The sequence below is a fragment of the Mytilus edulis genome, unplaced genomic scaffold (genome assembly GCF_963676685.1).
Source record: "Mytilus edulis unplaced genomic scaffold, xbMytEdul2.2 SCAFFOLD_869, whole genome shotgun sequence".
In the NCBI taxonomy this organism is placed as follows: Eukaryota; Metazoa; Mollusca; class Bivalvia; order Mytilida; family Mytilidae; genus Mytilus; species Mytilus edulis.
In genome coordinates, this window is record NW_027268953.1 from 17,362 (window position 1) to 30,408 (window position 13,047).

At 33.8% G+C, this 13,047-nt stretch overlaps 1 protein-coding gene across 1 annotated transcript; it reads right to left on the reverse strand.

The window, feature by feature from the left end:
- Positions 1 to 430: 430 nt before the first annotated feature.
- Positions 431 to 12,659, reverse strand: LOC139509153 (protein mono-ADP-ribosyltransferase PARP14-like; the record flags this gene model as incomplete). The annotated part of the gene is given in 6 exon segments (XM_071296093.1): positions 431 to 584; positions 4,833 to 5,159; positions 7,659 to 7,895; positions 10,065 to 10,120; positions 10,949 to 11,407; positions 12,044 to 12,659. Coding segments are annotated over 6 exon segments (1,800 nt in total), but the record flags the coding sequence as incomplete, so codon positions are not given.
- Between the last annotated feature and the right edge of the window lie 388 nt (positions 12,660 to 13,047).

Consider the following 13,047-nt stretch of genomic DNA (forward strand, 5'->3'; position numbering starts at 1 on the left):
TGCATAAGTCTAACTAGTTTTTAAAGGTTCCGTTAGTTTTCTGTGTGATATTTTGTGATTTTTGGAATTGTCTGTGCTCTTATCTATACAAAAGGGCCTTGTCTATCATTTGTTCTGTAAACAATTTTCGTTTTGTATATACATTCAGATTTGACTAGGAAATCGAATGAAACTCATTATTCTTTATTTTTTTTTATATTGTATTCAATTCTTTACGTTCACATACATGTGTTTTCATTTATACAATAAACACATTTTGCACAACTTAAACTTGAAAAAATGTATTTTTTATAACGTATTTACAAAAAAATATTTCATATAAAGGTTGTGAAGTACAATATTAAACCACAATCAAAGAGTCATATTCCTACTCTAGTGCTTGTTTCAATATCATTATATATGCTTGTAACCGTAATTATTATTAAAAGAATGGAAACTACAATTATATTTTCAGATATGAATGCATCTAAAACTTTGCGCTATGAAAGTCTATCTTTCCGTCTTGTGCTCACTTTTGGTTTTGGTCTTGCCTCTCCATCCACAGAGGCCTTTGGTTGTCGCCTTGCTTCTTCATCGTCAAAGGCCTTAAATGATTAAAACATACATTTTTAGATTAGAGTAATTCCGATTAAATAGCTTTACGTATTTAGCGTTTATGTGCTTATGTTTATTTGTATGGTTTTATTTACTTCTATATCATTGTGATATTAAAATGTATTGTCCTGATATACATGTAATATTTGACACCATTCCATAGTGAATAAAGAGTAATTTTATGACATATTCCAAAGAAACAATGCAAACATCATTGTCAAATAAAAACTAGATCATCATTTTCCGCACAAAACTACACAGAAAAGTAGAAAATAGCAACACAACCCCACAAAAGCTAATGGTGATTAAGGGTGCGCCGAAAAGGTAATCTGTTTGTGTTTTACTGCAAGTATTTGCGTATTGCTCTTGGAAAAATAGAATTCGTTTAAAATGATATCTAGCGGTATCATCTGAAGAACAAAAGTAGAAGGAAATTAAAATGTCAATTGTTCTTGAACAATTGAGAGGTCTTTCCTTTTGTAATGTAAAATACATGTTCAAATAGACGTAGAATGTATTGAAAAGGTCAAGGTCAACCTTAAAAACATTTAAAACACACTAAAAATCCTTAAAATAAGGTCAAAAACACATAATTCGCTATCTGGGACATGACCTTGACCTTTGACCTTGTGACCTTTGTCAAGGTCATTAGTCCCCAATGTCATTGCTGAAGACCCCATGGGTCTAGGACCTTTGGTTATATAGTAAAAGCTGATTTTGTCTTTTCAGAAACCTAAATCAGGGGTTATGCCCCTTACAGAAAGGTCAAATCTCTTCGGTCAAAATGTAACAAAGTTGCGCCTTAATGCCCCAAACATTTTCCACTATTCAAAACTTCTGTAAGTATAATGGTTTCTGAGATGTTCTGATAACAAGGTGTTAGGTCAAAGGTCAAGGTCAACATACACATTTGACCTTGGGATATTTTTCAAAGTCACATGAATTGATGATGAATGGTGAAGATCCTAGGTGTCTACGACTTACGGTTTCTGAGTTTTGGTGGCCAACCGACACCGGTTAATTTTCATAGGGGCATAACCCTACCAATGAGTCGTTGAATCTTTTCGATCCAAATGTGACGAAGAACCGGGGTCTGGTCCTGAACAAATTTCACCCTTTGTTTTTTTTCTACCTATTACGGTTACGGTGTTGGAACGATAACAAGGTTTTTGGGTTTCGGAGGGATTACTCCGAACCGACAAAATATTTCGACTAACAGGGTGAGTTCCAGATAGGTATTCATGACACCGATACAAAGTGTAAACATGAAAGCGACACGTCTTACGGTTAAGGCTGCTAACTTCGTCAAAGTTTGGCGGAAGAATAATAATAATAATTAAACTGTCAATTGTTCTTGAACAATTGAGAGGTCTTTCCTTTTGTAATGTAAAATACACGTTCCAACAGACGTAGAATGTATTGAAAAGGTCAAGGTCAACCTTAAAAAGCTCCAAAACACACTAAAAATGCTTTATATAAGGTTAAAAACACTAAATTCGCTATCTGGGACATGACCTTGACCTTTGACCTTTTGACCTTTGTCAAGGTCATTACTCTCCAATGCCATTATTGAAGACCCCAAGGGTCTAGGACCTTTGGTTATATAGTAAAAGCTGATTTTGTCTTTTCAGAAACCTAAAACAGGGGTTATGCCCCTTATAGAAAGGTCAAATCTCTTTGGTCAAAATGTAACAAAGTTGCGCCATAATGAATCAAATATTTTCCACTATTTAAAACTTCTGTAAGTATAATGGTTTCTGAGATTATCCCATAACAAGGTGTTAGGTCAAAGGTCAAGGTCAACATACAAATTTGACCTTGAGGTTTTTTTCAAAGATACATGAATTGATGATGATTGGTGAAGATCCTAGGTCTCTACGACTTGCGGTTTCTGAGTTTTGGTGGTCCACCGACACCGGTTAATTTTCATAGGGGCATAACCCTACCAATGAGTCGTTGAATCTTTTCGATCCAAATGTAACGAAGAACCGACCTCTGGTCCTGAACAAATTTCAGCCTTTGTTTTTTTTCTACCTATTATGGTTACGGTGTTGGAACGATAACAAGGTTTTTTGGTTTCGGAGGGATTACTCCGAAAAGACAAAATATTTCGACTAATAGGGTGAGTTCTGGATAGATATTCATGACACCGATACAAAGTGTGAACAAGAAAGTGACACGTCTTACGGTTACGGAGGCTAAATGCGTCAAAGTTTGGCGGAAGAATAATAATAATAATAATAATAATAAACAGAAGAAATACAGTAAGGTCTTTCCCTTTTGTAAAAGGAAAGACCTTAATTAAAATGTCAATTGTTCTTGAACAATTGAGAGGTCTTTCCTTTTCGAAATGTAAAGTACATGTTCCAGTAGGCGTAGAATGCATTGAAAAGCTCTCAAACACACACAAAACCGTTAAAAAATGACAAAAACAACAAATTCGATAAATTGTACATGACCTTGGCTTTTGACCTTGTAACCTTTGTGAAGGTCATTGGTCAACAATGTCATTGTAAAAGACCCCATGGGTCTAGGACTTTTCATTCAAGGGTTAAAGCTAATTTTACCTTTTCAGAAACCGTTAACGGGGGTTATGCCCCTTAAAAATATGTCAAATCCTTTTGGTCAAATTGTAAAAAAGTTGTGCCTCAGTCACCTAAACATTTTTCACTGTTTACTTTTTCTGTGAGATTAACCGTTTTTGAGATATCGACTAACAAGTTGAAAGGTCAAAGGTCAAGGTCAACCTTAAAAACATTTAAAACACACTAAAAATCATCAAAATAAGGTCAAAAACACATAATTCGCTATCTGGGACATGACCTTGACCTTTGACCTTGTGACCTGTGTCAAGGTCATTAGTCAACAATGTCATTGCTGAAGACCCCATGGGTCTAGGACCTTTGGTTATATAGTAAAAGCTGATTTTGTCTTTTCAGAAACCTAAATCAGGGGTTATGCCCCTTACAGAAAGGTCAAATCTCTTCGGTCAAAATGTAACAAAGTTGCGCCTTAATGATCCAAACATTTTCCACTATTCAAAACTTCTATAAGTATAATGGTTTCTGAGATTATCCCATAACAAGGTGTAAGGTCAAAGGTCAAGGTCAACATACACATTTGACCTTGAGGTATTTTTCAAAGTCACATGAATTGATGATGAATGGTGAAGATCCTAGGTGTCTACGACTTACGGTTTCTGAGTTTTGGTGGTCCACCGACACCGGTTAATTTTCATAGGGGCATAACCCTACCAATGAGTCGTTGAATCTTTTCGATCCAAATGTAACGAAGAACCGGGGTCTGGTCCTGAACAAATTTCACCCTTCGTTTATTTTCTACCTATTACGGTTACGGTGTTGGAACGATAACAAGGTTTTTTGGTTTCGGAGGAATTACTCCGAACCGACAAAATATTTCGACTAACAGGGTGAGTTCCAGATAGGTATTCATGACACCGATACAAAGTGTGAACATAAAAGCGACACGTCTTACGGTTTAGGCTGCTAACTTCGTCAAAGTTTGGCGGAAAAAGAATAATAATAAACAGAAGAAATACAGTAAGGTCTTTCCCTTTTGTAAAAGGAAAGACCTTAATAAACAGAAGAAATACAGTAAGGTCTTTCCCTTTAGAAAAAGGAAAGACCTTAATTATCAGAAAAATACAACAGGAACGTGGGTATCTCAGTTGTCTGGAACGGCAAATATCCTATTCTTTATAACAGTGTCTATATTTTTATTAATAGTGCAGCATAAGACACATGATTGTTTACGCAAGAGAACTTCCTTCAAATATCAATTTCATGATTTCATATCTCCGCCCAAAACGATTAAAATGCAATGAAAAAGTTGTCTTTAGATTCTGGTACGACAGCTGAGAAGGCGAAATTAATTACGAATTTAAAGCACAGTAAATTTCCGAAAATCTTTTACCATAGGCGGATCCAGGGGGGGGGGGGGGCCTGGGGGGGGGGGGGGGGGGGGGGGGGGGTTCCGGGCCCCCCTTTCGTGGGAAAAATTTGGTTGATTATATAGGGAATAATTGAAGCTATACTGGAGCGCCCCCCCCCCCCCCCCCCCCCCCTTTAGGAAAAGTTCTGGATCCGCCACTGTTTACCGTCTAAAAATGAGGAAAATAAAAAAAAAACCTTCAAGTTATTATAATCTTGTATACATATTTTACCAATAATACAATTATAATGAATATCAAATAACAAAGGTAGATAAAATTAGCATACCGTGATAGTCGTAACATCTTTGTGGTACAATACAAAATGTACTTCTTTGACTGTGGGTACATGCTGTTGCTGTTGCTGTTGTTGATATAATTGTCTATTAGACATGAGACCGCCGTATAGATGTGTCATATTTTGTTGGATAGTTGCACTGTTTTGGAATGCCTGTAAAGGATTTTGGAAATACTGTCCAACAGACTTAAACATCTCATTAGCGACCTCACCTGGTGGATAATTTAACCTACCAGTACCAATAGAAGGAAACGCTATTGATGTACATCTACGCTGTGTTGCTGTCACCATGCAGTTAATAATAAATTTACTAAGTATCTGTAAATCGAAATTTATATCAAATTAAAAGAAGGAAGAATGTAGCTATTATAGAGGACTGGTTACATATCTACACAGATGAAGATTTATTATTTTGAAAAGGAAGGGGGTTTGATGGCAAGCTAAAAGTTTAAAGTTATACTTGTAAAACGTCGATGCATATATCATATATGAAGCTACATAAGGTGGCGACCGCCTGGCCCCTACTCTGCCACTACCACTGAAAGGAGTAGGTTCAGTAAGACCCCTTTTTGGCCTCAAAATATAGCAGTTTTAGAAAATTGTGAAAATGTAATCGTTTAGATATTTATTGCAAAGTAGAATGCTTCTGCTACATAAATATGCACTGTTTTTGACAAAACAATGCACATATATCGGGTACTAGCATCATTAAGTCATGCTAAATTACTGAAATCTTCACAATTGTAGCATTTTAGTTAAATTTTAGACTGTTTCCGTCTGAAATGAAAGTGGCCGCATTCGTGTTCATTCATAATATTGAAATGTAAGTTGTATTTGATGATAATACATAATATATATAAAGGTTGAGGATGAACACGGATGCGGCCACTTTCATTTTTGACAAAAATCATCTGAAAAGTGACGATTTTTGGCATATTTGATAGATTTTTCATATTTAAGCTTGAATCGGGGCGTTTTAAATGACTTATTAAGTTAAAATCTTCCCCATTAACTAATTGAATCAATTGAAATAGACACTTAAGTGTTTAGAAAGTGTCTAAAATCTTTCATTAGATGAACTTGAAAATTGAGGCGGAAATCGGCCCTTACTGGACCTACTCCTTTGTCATTTGAAATATTGGTTATAATGTTAAAACAACACTTTACTCCCAAGTAAATTTAAAATAATATATATAAAAGTCTATAAAAACGACCAACCAGCAAATTTACTATGTACCGGATCGTCTAGAATAGGCGATACTATGCAGATAAGGAAAAAATTATATCAGTCTAAAGATTTGCACACTGACAATTTTTTGTTCGTCCCTCAGCGGGATTCGAACTCACACCTTTGATACACTACAGCACCAATCGCTTAGCCTCATGTCCAGCACTCATATATATAAAGAGCTACCTTATTATGGTCTATCGTTGCATGTCTGACTTTACACTTTAAGATATAGATATTTTGATAAATGTTTGTATTCATGTAAAGAAATCCAGTTTTTTAGAGGAGGATATGAAAGACCTTATTATTTTTATAGTGAGCTGTTCACACATCGTTGTCAATATAATGGAGTGAAGTTAGTGGTTTACCTAGCTTTAAAACCAAGTTTAATCCACCATTTTCTACATACGAAAATGCATCTACCAAGTCAGGAATATGACGTTTGATGTGTTTGAGATTTTGATTTTGCCATTTGATAAGGGACTTTCTGTTTTGAATTATCCACGGAGTTCAGTACTTATGTGATTTTACTTTTTATATAACACGTTTTATTAAAATTCTTCGTTGATAAAGAAACAGAATATTTAAAAATTCATGTTCAAACTCCCTCAGGCAAAATTAAACATTCGTGCATTAGGTACGTTTTTGTCGAGCCTTCGACTTTAGTCGAAAAAGCGAGACTAAGCGATCCTACATTCCGTCGTCGTCGGCGTCGTCGGCGTCGTCCACAAATATTCACTCTGTGGTTAAAGTTTTTGAAATTTTAATAACTTTCATAAAATATCCTCGGTTGGTACCAAACTTGGACAGAAGCTTGTTTATGATCATAAGATAGTATCCAGAAGTAAATTTTGTAAAAATAAAATTGTATTTTTTCCGTATTTTACTTATAAATGGACTTAGTTTTTCTACCGGAAAATATAACATTCACTCTGTGGTTAAGGTTTTTAAAATTTTAATAACTTTCTTAAACTATCCTCGGTTGGTACCAAACTTGGACAGAAGCTTGTTTATGATCATAAGATAGTATCCAGAAGTAAATTTTGTAAAAAAAATAAATCCATTTTTCCGAATTTAACTTTTAAATGGACTTAGATTTTCTGCCAGGAAACAACACATTCACTCTGTGGTTTAACTTTTTAAAATTTTAATAATTTTCTTATACTATTTTGGATTTGTACCAAACTTGGACAGAAGCTTGTTTATGATCAAAAGCTAGTATCTAGAAGGAAATTTTGTTTTCTTCCAGTTAACATTACATTCAGTCTGCAGTTAAAGTTTTTAAACATTTATTAGATTCATAAACTATCCTGGATTTTTACAAAACTTGGACAAAAGCTTCTTACAATCAAAAGATAGTATAGACACTGGGTTCCGCGGAACCCTTACAAATTTTTTGTAATATGGCTCCTCACGTTTTCTGGTATTTCTACATCTTTGGTTCCTTATAAAGTTAAACCAAGACAAGCGCTTTGAATGCATGAAATTAAATAAAACTTCCAATTTACAGATTATATGAAAGATTATATGGTGTTGTTTTGTATCCTATTGTTGTAGGTACAATCTTGAATGCATTTTTGAAGTTTTACCTGTAAAGACGAACCATCTCTTTTCCACTCTGGCAAAGCTCCATGGAATATAAACTTGCATTTAAGAGACCCACCAGTAGTTACAGCAATAGCTCCAAAATCCAGTAATGTACCTCTATGTTGTCTTTGGCATTCCTGAAGAATTGACTTGCCGCCATGTTTTAACAACGAAGCAGATACTGCACCGCTTTGATCAAGTTGTAAATCTTGACTGGTGGTATTCACAATGACATCGACCTAAAATAGTTTAATAACAGATATTTTGTAACAAAAAGTTCATCATTCTCATTAAAAGTGATACACGCAACATACCTTGCAGGTAATTTTCAGCCGTTTACAATATTAATTTTGACTTATTACGATACATTTGAAATTTCAAAGGGTAAAATGGTTCAAAACTGTCGAACATGTATATAAATACATTAACAGGTATCAGTATTCATACTTTTCTAATTAAATTTAGGGCTCAAATGTCTTTCATATGTCTGTTAAATACAAAAGAGAGAAATAAGGTCCAATATCCGATATCTAAATATAGGTTAGATTCGACATATTCAAGAATTACTATGGATCATATCTATAGTTATATTTGGACTAGTGTGTCATTACATAATTACCTCAAGTGTAATCCAAATCAAGATCATGCTGTCATAAAAATCGTATACGGCACCCGTCGTGTTATTTCTTTGTTCAGTTCGGTAAAGATGAAAGGTAATTATGACTGAGGAAGAATATCATATATGATTTCTGACACGCTTTTGTGATAATGGCGAATCAGCTCATGATGGCGACCGTAAATTTACTTGAGTAATGACCTTAATTTGATTGATCCATAGCCCTGTCTTAGCAACTTTTGAGAAAGCAGTATTCCTCATTCAACAAAATCAACGTACTTTGAGCTAGCTCTAGAGTAACGTACCAATTGAGACACATATACTCCATATGCTGGTGCCGCTGGGATGTTGCTACACAGAAATGGAAAGTTGACTATAGGAATATTAAAATCATCGCGTTTTCCATAAATTTTGGTATTCAACCTATCATCAGTAGTCATTTTGAGAAAAAGGTCTAAATATGAAGCAGATTTGTCTGTGTCGATAGTATCTTTAATTTCAAGTTCACTTGGATATATATTAAATGTAAGTGATCACTGAATCTAGTTTAGCGTGTGACAACATTTGATTTTAATCAGATAGGATTTCAACGACACCAGTTTGAAGTCTCTGTCAATTTGAAATGCAATTTAGTGTACTACATAATATTAAATTTGTATATCGTATAACGACATCCTTAATAAAGAATTACTTTATTTAGCCTTACAACATTTCTGACAACAATGACGAAAAATTGGAAACTGGAAATGAAGGAATGTCGAGGGATTCAAGGAAAATATCAAATTCATAATGGAAGCGAGTGAGAATCAGTCACAGAGACAACACTTCAACCAAAGAGCAAAAAAAAACCCCAACATAACAGCTACCAATGGGACTTCAATACAACGAGAAAATCTTGCAACAGGAGGCGGACTATAGCTAGCCCCCCCAAAGGAACATGTACTAATTCAACGAGAATGAACGTCACATTTTACTCCAAAACAATTAAATGAGCCAACATTTGAAATAAACGACACAAAACTAACATAGACTAGAGGCTCTTGATTATGGGACAGGCCCAAATATGCGGAGGAGTAGTTGAGTTGTGAGATCTCAATCATATACCTCTAGAAAATACAATACAAAGTTGGTCCAAATAAATGATTACGTTCCTCTGCTCGGTTCATCGAGTTAACTTTCACTAAAACTTTAATTTCAAGCACTTTTTTTAGTTATTTCAAACTATTTTGAGGATGAAGCAGGAAAAATCTAATGAATATTCTATGCTTTAACCAATTGCAACAATACGTTAAACACTTTATACACAAAACTCTAATATGAATGGTACTGTTAATGCATTGATATCATAATTTAGTTTAAAGTAATATTTGCACGTATCGTTTCAAGTCATTATTCAAAATGGAATTTTATACACATTTTGTAACATTATTTAATTGATATTGCACATTCATAATGACAAAAAAATTCCAAAAGATGTCTTTTAAAAGTTATGAGTTCAGGATCAGATGTAAAAAAAAAGCGAATTGCTATTTAATGACCTGACTTAAATCCTCTTTATTTTCAGTACATTTTTTTGGGCTTGTATGATCTTCAAATCAAGTATACACACTCATCATATATATCAGGATTGAAATTTCGTACACCAGACGCACATTTCGTTTACAATATTAAAAGTATTTCATTCCGTACATGTGTGTTATCTTTGTTATTTATAAGTTAAATGAGCTTCACAAATCAGAAACCTGATTTCAGTCTAAAAATTAAAATGTTAACAGATGCTCAGGCAACTTACCTGCATCTGGGCTAGATCTTTTATGACAACTTCAATTTGTGGAATATGCTGTGCAACTGTAGTTAAATAAAAATATAATTGTAAAGCGTTTCAAAAAATAACTCTGCAGTAGCGTTTATCGTTGAATTTATGACACATGTTCTGATACTAAAATTGATCGAATATCTCAGATTGACCATTTCTCAATTTTGTACATATTCTAGCTTTGCAATAATTAAATAATCAGCAGACAGTGAAATTTATTTCACCAGTGAGATTTACCAGTTTCATGGATAAATGCCAGCTCTTTTTAATGAAATTCTGGTAAATTCATATATATTGTCGACTAACAGATTTTTTTATACAAGTTAAACGATTTTAGAATTACTTATCAAATGAATATAGAAATTGTCACTTCTCATTGGCTATAACACTATATTCCCCGTTGGAAGTATTCAAAAAGTTAAGATAACATTTGGAACAACTAAATAGTTATAGGTATACTTGGATTAACTAAAGTATACCTATCACTATTGTTTTACAACGGCAACGCCAACAACGAGGGTTTATGACGTCATGCTCATTCTTGTTTGTCTTTGTATTCTTGTTTTCGCAGTTATTTCTTTTTAGTACATTTTATTGCTTTTTTTCAACTTAAAAAATTGGCAAACGCCAAATCAGAGAATATATTTAGTATAAAACAAGTAGCATGCAGTAAAATATTTTGACCAAATACTAGAAATTTGGAGATGGATAACAAATAAGAAATATAATAATCCGATTGTTGACTCTTGATAGTAGTTAATTTATCAACCCAGAGATATGACATCCACCCTAGGCAGTTGTGATCGATACAAAACCTCTGGGATGATAAAAGTCAAAGTCAATAAAAGTAAATTTGATACCTGTCAAACCGTCTCTACCACCTCTTGAAGTTGTTGGTCTTTTATCAGAACTCTTAAATATTCTGCTAGCAGCGTTGACAAAAATATCCGCTACTTTAGCTGCAATGTCGCACAGATAAACAGTTTTCAAAGAACTATCTGGATATTTTCTGAAATATCCTCGTACAGCCAATGCTATTGTGTTAGCAGCTTCATCAATTGGGTATTTAGATGTTCCCGTTGAAAGTGCTGGGATAGCTACCGTCTGAAAATGTTTTATGTCTGCCTCACTTAAAATAGCATACACACATTTTGTCATGATTTTTTCATTGGACTTTATCTTCTGCCACACAGGACCAACAGCATGAACTACCATTTTACATTTAAGTGTTCCAGGACTTGTACTAAAAACCTCGCCTTCATTTAAAAGTCCATGACTACGTCGATAATCTTTGCACTCTCTCTGTATATGTGTACCACCTTAAAACAAACATAATAAACAAATATAAGTTCTAAAACGTTTCTGATTTCTTTATTACTCTTTGTCGAGCAAAGCAAGAAATACATTAATTTTAGTTCTTAAGTTCTAAATTAAGTTAACTTCTAAATAATCTTAAATGTATAGATGTCCTTATAGGAATAATGATCTGTCACTCACCAGTAGGTGCCCTTAGAATAAAAAATATAAATTGAAAAGTCTATCCTAAATTTAGGTATATTTAATAGTCTTCAAATATTTTTCGGTCCCTAACCTCACTGAAGAGTCATAATTGTCGAAATTTGGTTTGGGGTAAAAATTTATCACCTCATGTTATGGTTTACCATCTTTGCCACAAGTTTATTGTTTTCTACTTGGTATTAAATCAATATAGAGATCCATTTTGTTACACTTTGTGATCAATTTATTTGACAATCGTCAATGGCATTCAGCAGGGTTTAAGAACATCAGTTGTTCGACCTGTTAGTCAAATGTATTTTTTTTAAATATATTTTTTTACTTTTTCAGTCTTTTGGACAATGTTTTTTTGTGCTGTATATATAAATATATATATAATTCAATAATTTCTTATAAAACCAAATATGATATCAATTTACATCTCTATCCACCGAAAATACCTTCTTCAGCAATGATTTTAGACAGTCCACCACTATTAGACAACTGCTGGTCTGCAGGACTTACAATAACATCGACATCTAATCCAGAGATATCACAGCACAGTACCATAACACTTTGACCATCTTCTGCTATGAACGACGCAACAGCACTACCAAAACCTAATCCCCCTGGAACCATTGGCCTAACATCTTCTTTCTTCATTTGTGATTGCATCAATTTTATTATTGGAGAAAGTTCATCCATAGCAGCTTTTTTACCTTTTTTGTTTCCCTTTACCACAATGCAGTCAGGCTGAAAGTCTACATCAACATTATTTGCCTGGAGATGCATTTTAGCTAAATCTATTTTATCCTGATGACGAAGTTTAATAAATTTCATCTGGTGAGCTAAAAAATGAATAGTTTGCTCACTTCTTCCATTTTCAAATATGAAATCTTGTATTCTTTCCCGTATGGTTTTCGCTTCTATCTGCGCTGTACAAAGAATCATAATTTCCTGACCATGATGTGAAGTTATCTGAATAAAAATGTTATTATCTTGATATTCTTGTTTAATATTTTCCACAAATTGTTTCCAGTCTTTAGAATAGCACAATGTTTTATTTTGATCCTCAACAGGAATTTTCATACATATGATTTTATTCTTGAAAATGTTTTCTATCGCTGTTGTGTCATCTGCTGTAAATGCGTATATAGTAATTCTATTCTCATCAAGCTCCCAAATACCGCATATCCCGCACGCTTTAATTTCATTTTTAATTAAAGTCTCTACTTCTGGTTGGCTCAGAAATTTTATGTAATCTAGAGATACTTTTCCAAAAGTATGCTGTTTAACACACGACAGTTTTGCATACATTTCCATTTTCACCATATTTATATCACTTATCATTCCTTTCAGTTTTACCATCGGTTTGGTCATTAAAACATCTATTTCTAGCTCTGGGTATTTATTTTCCATGTCAGACCAAAAGTTTATGTTTTGCAGAATGGACTGCTGGAATGGT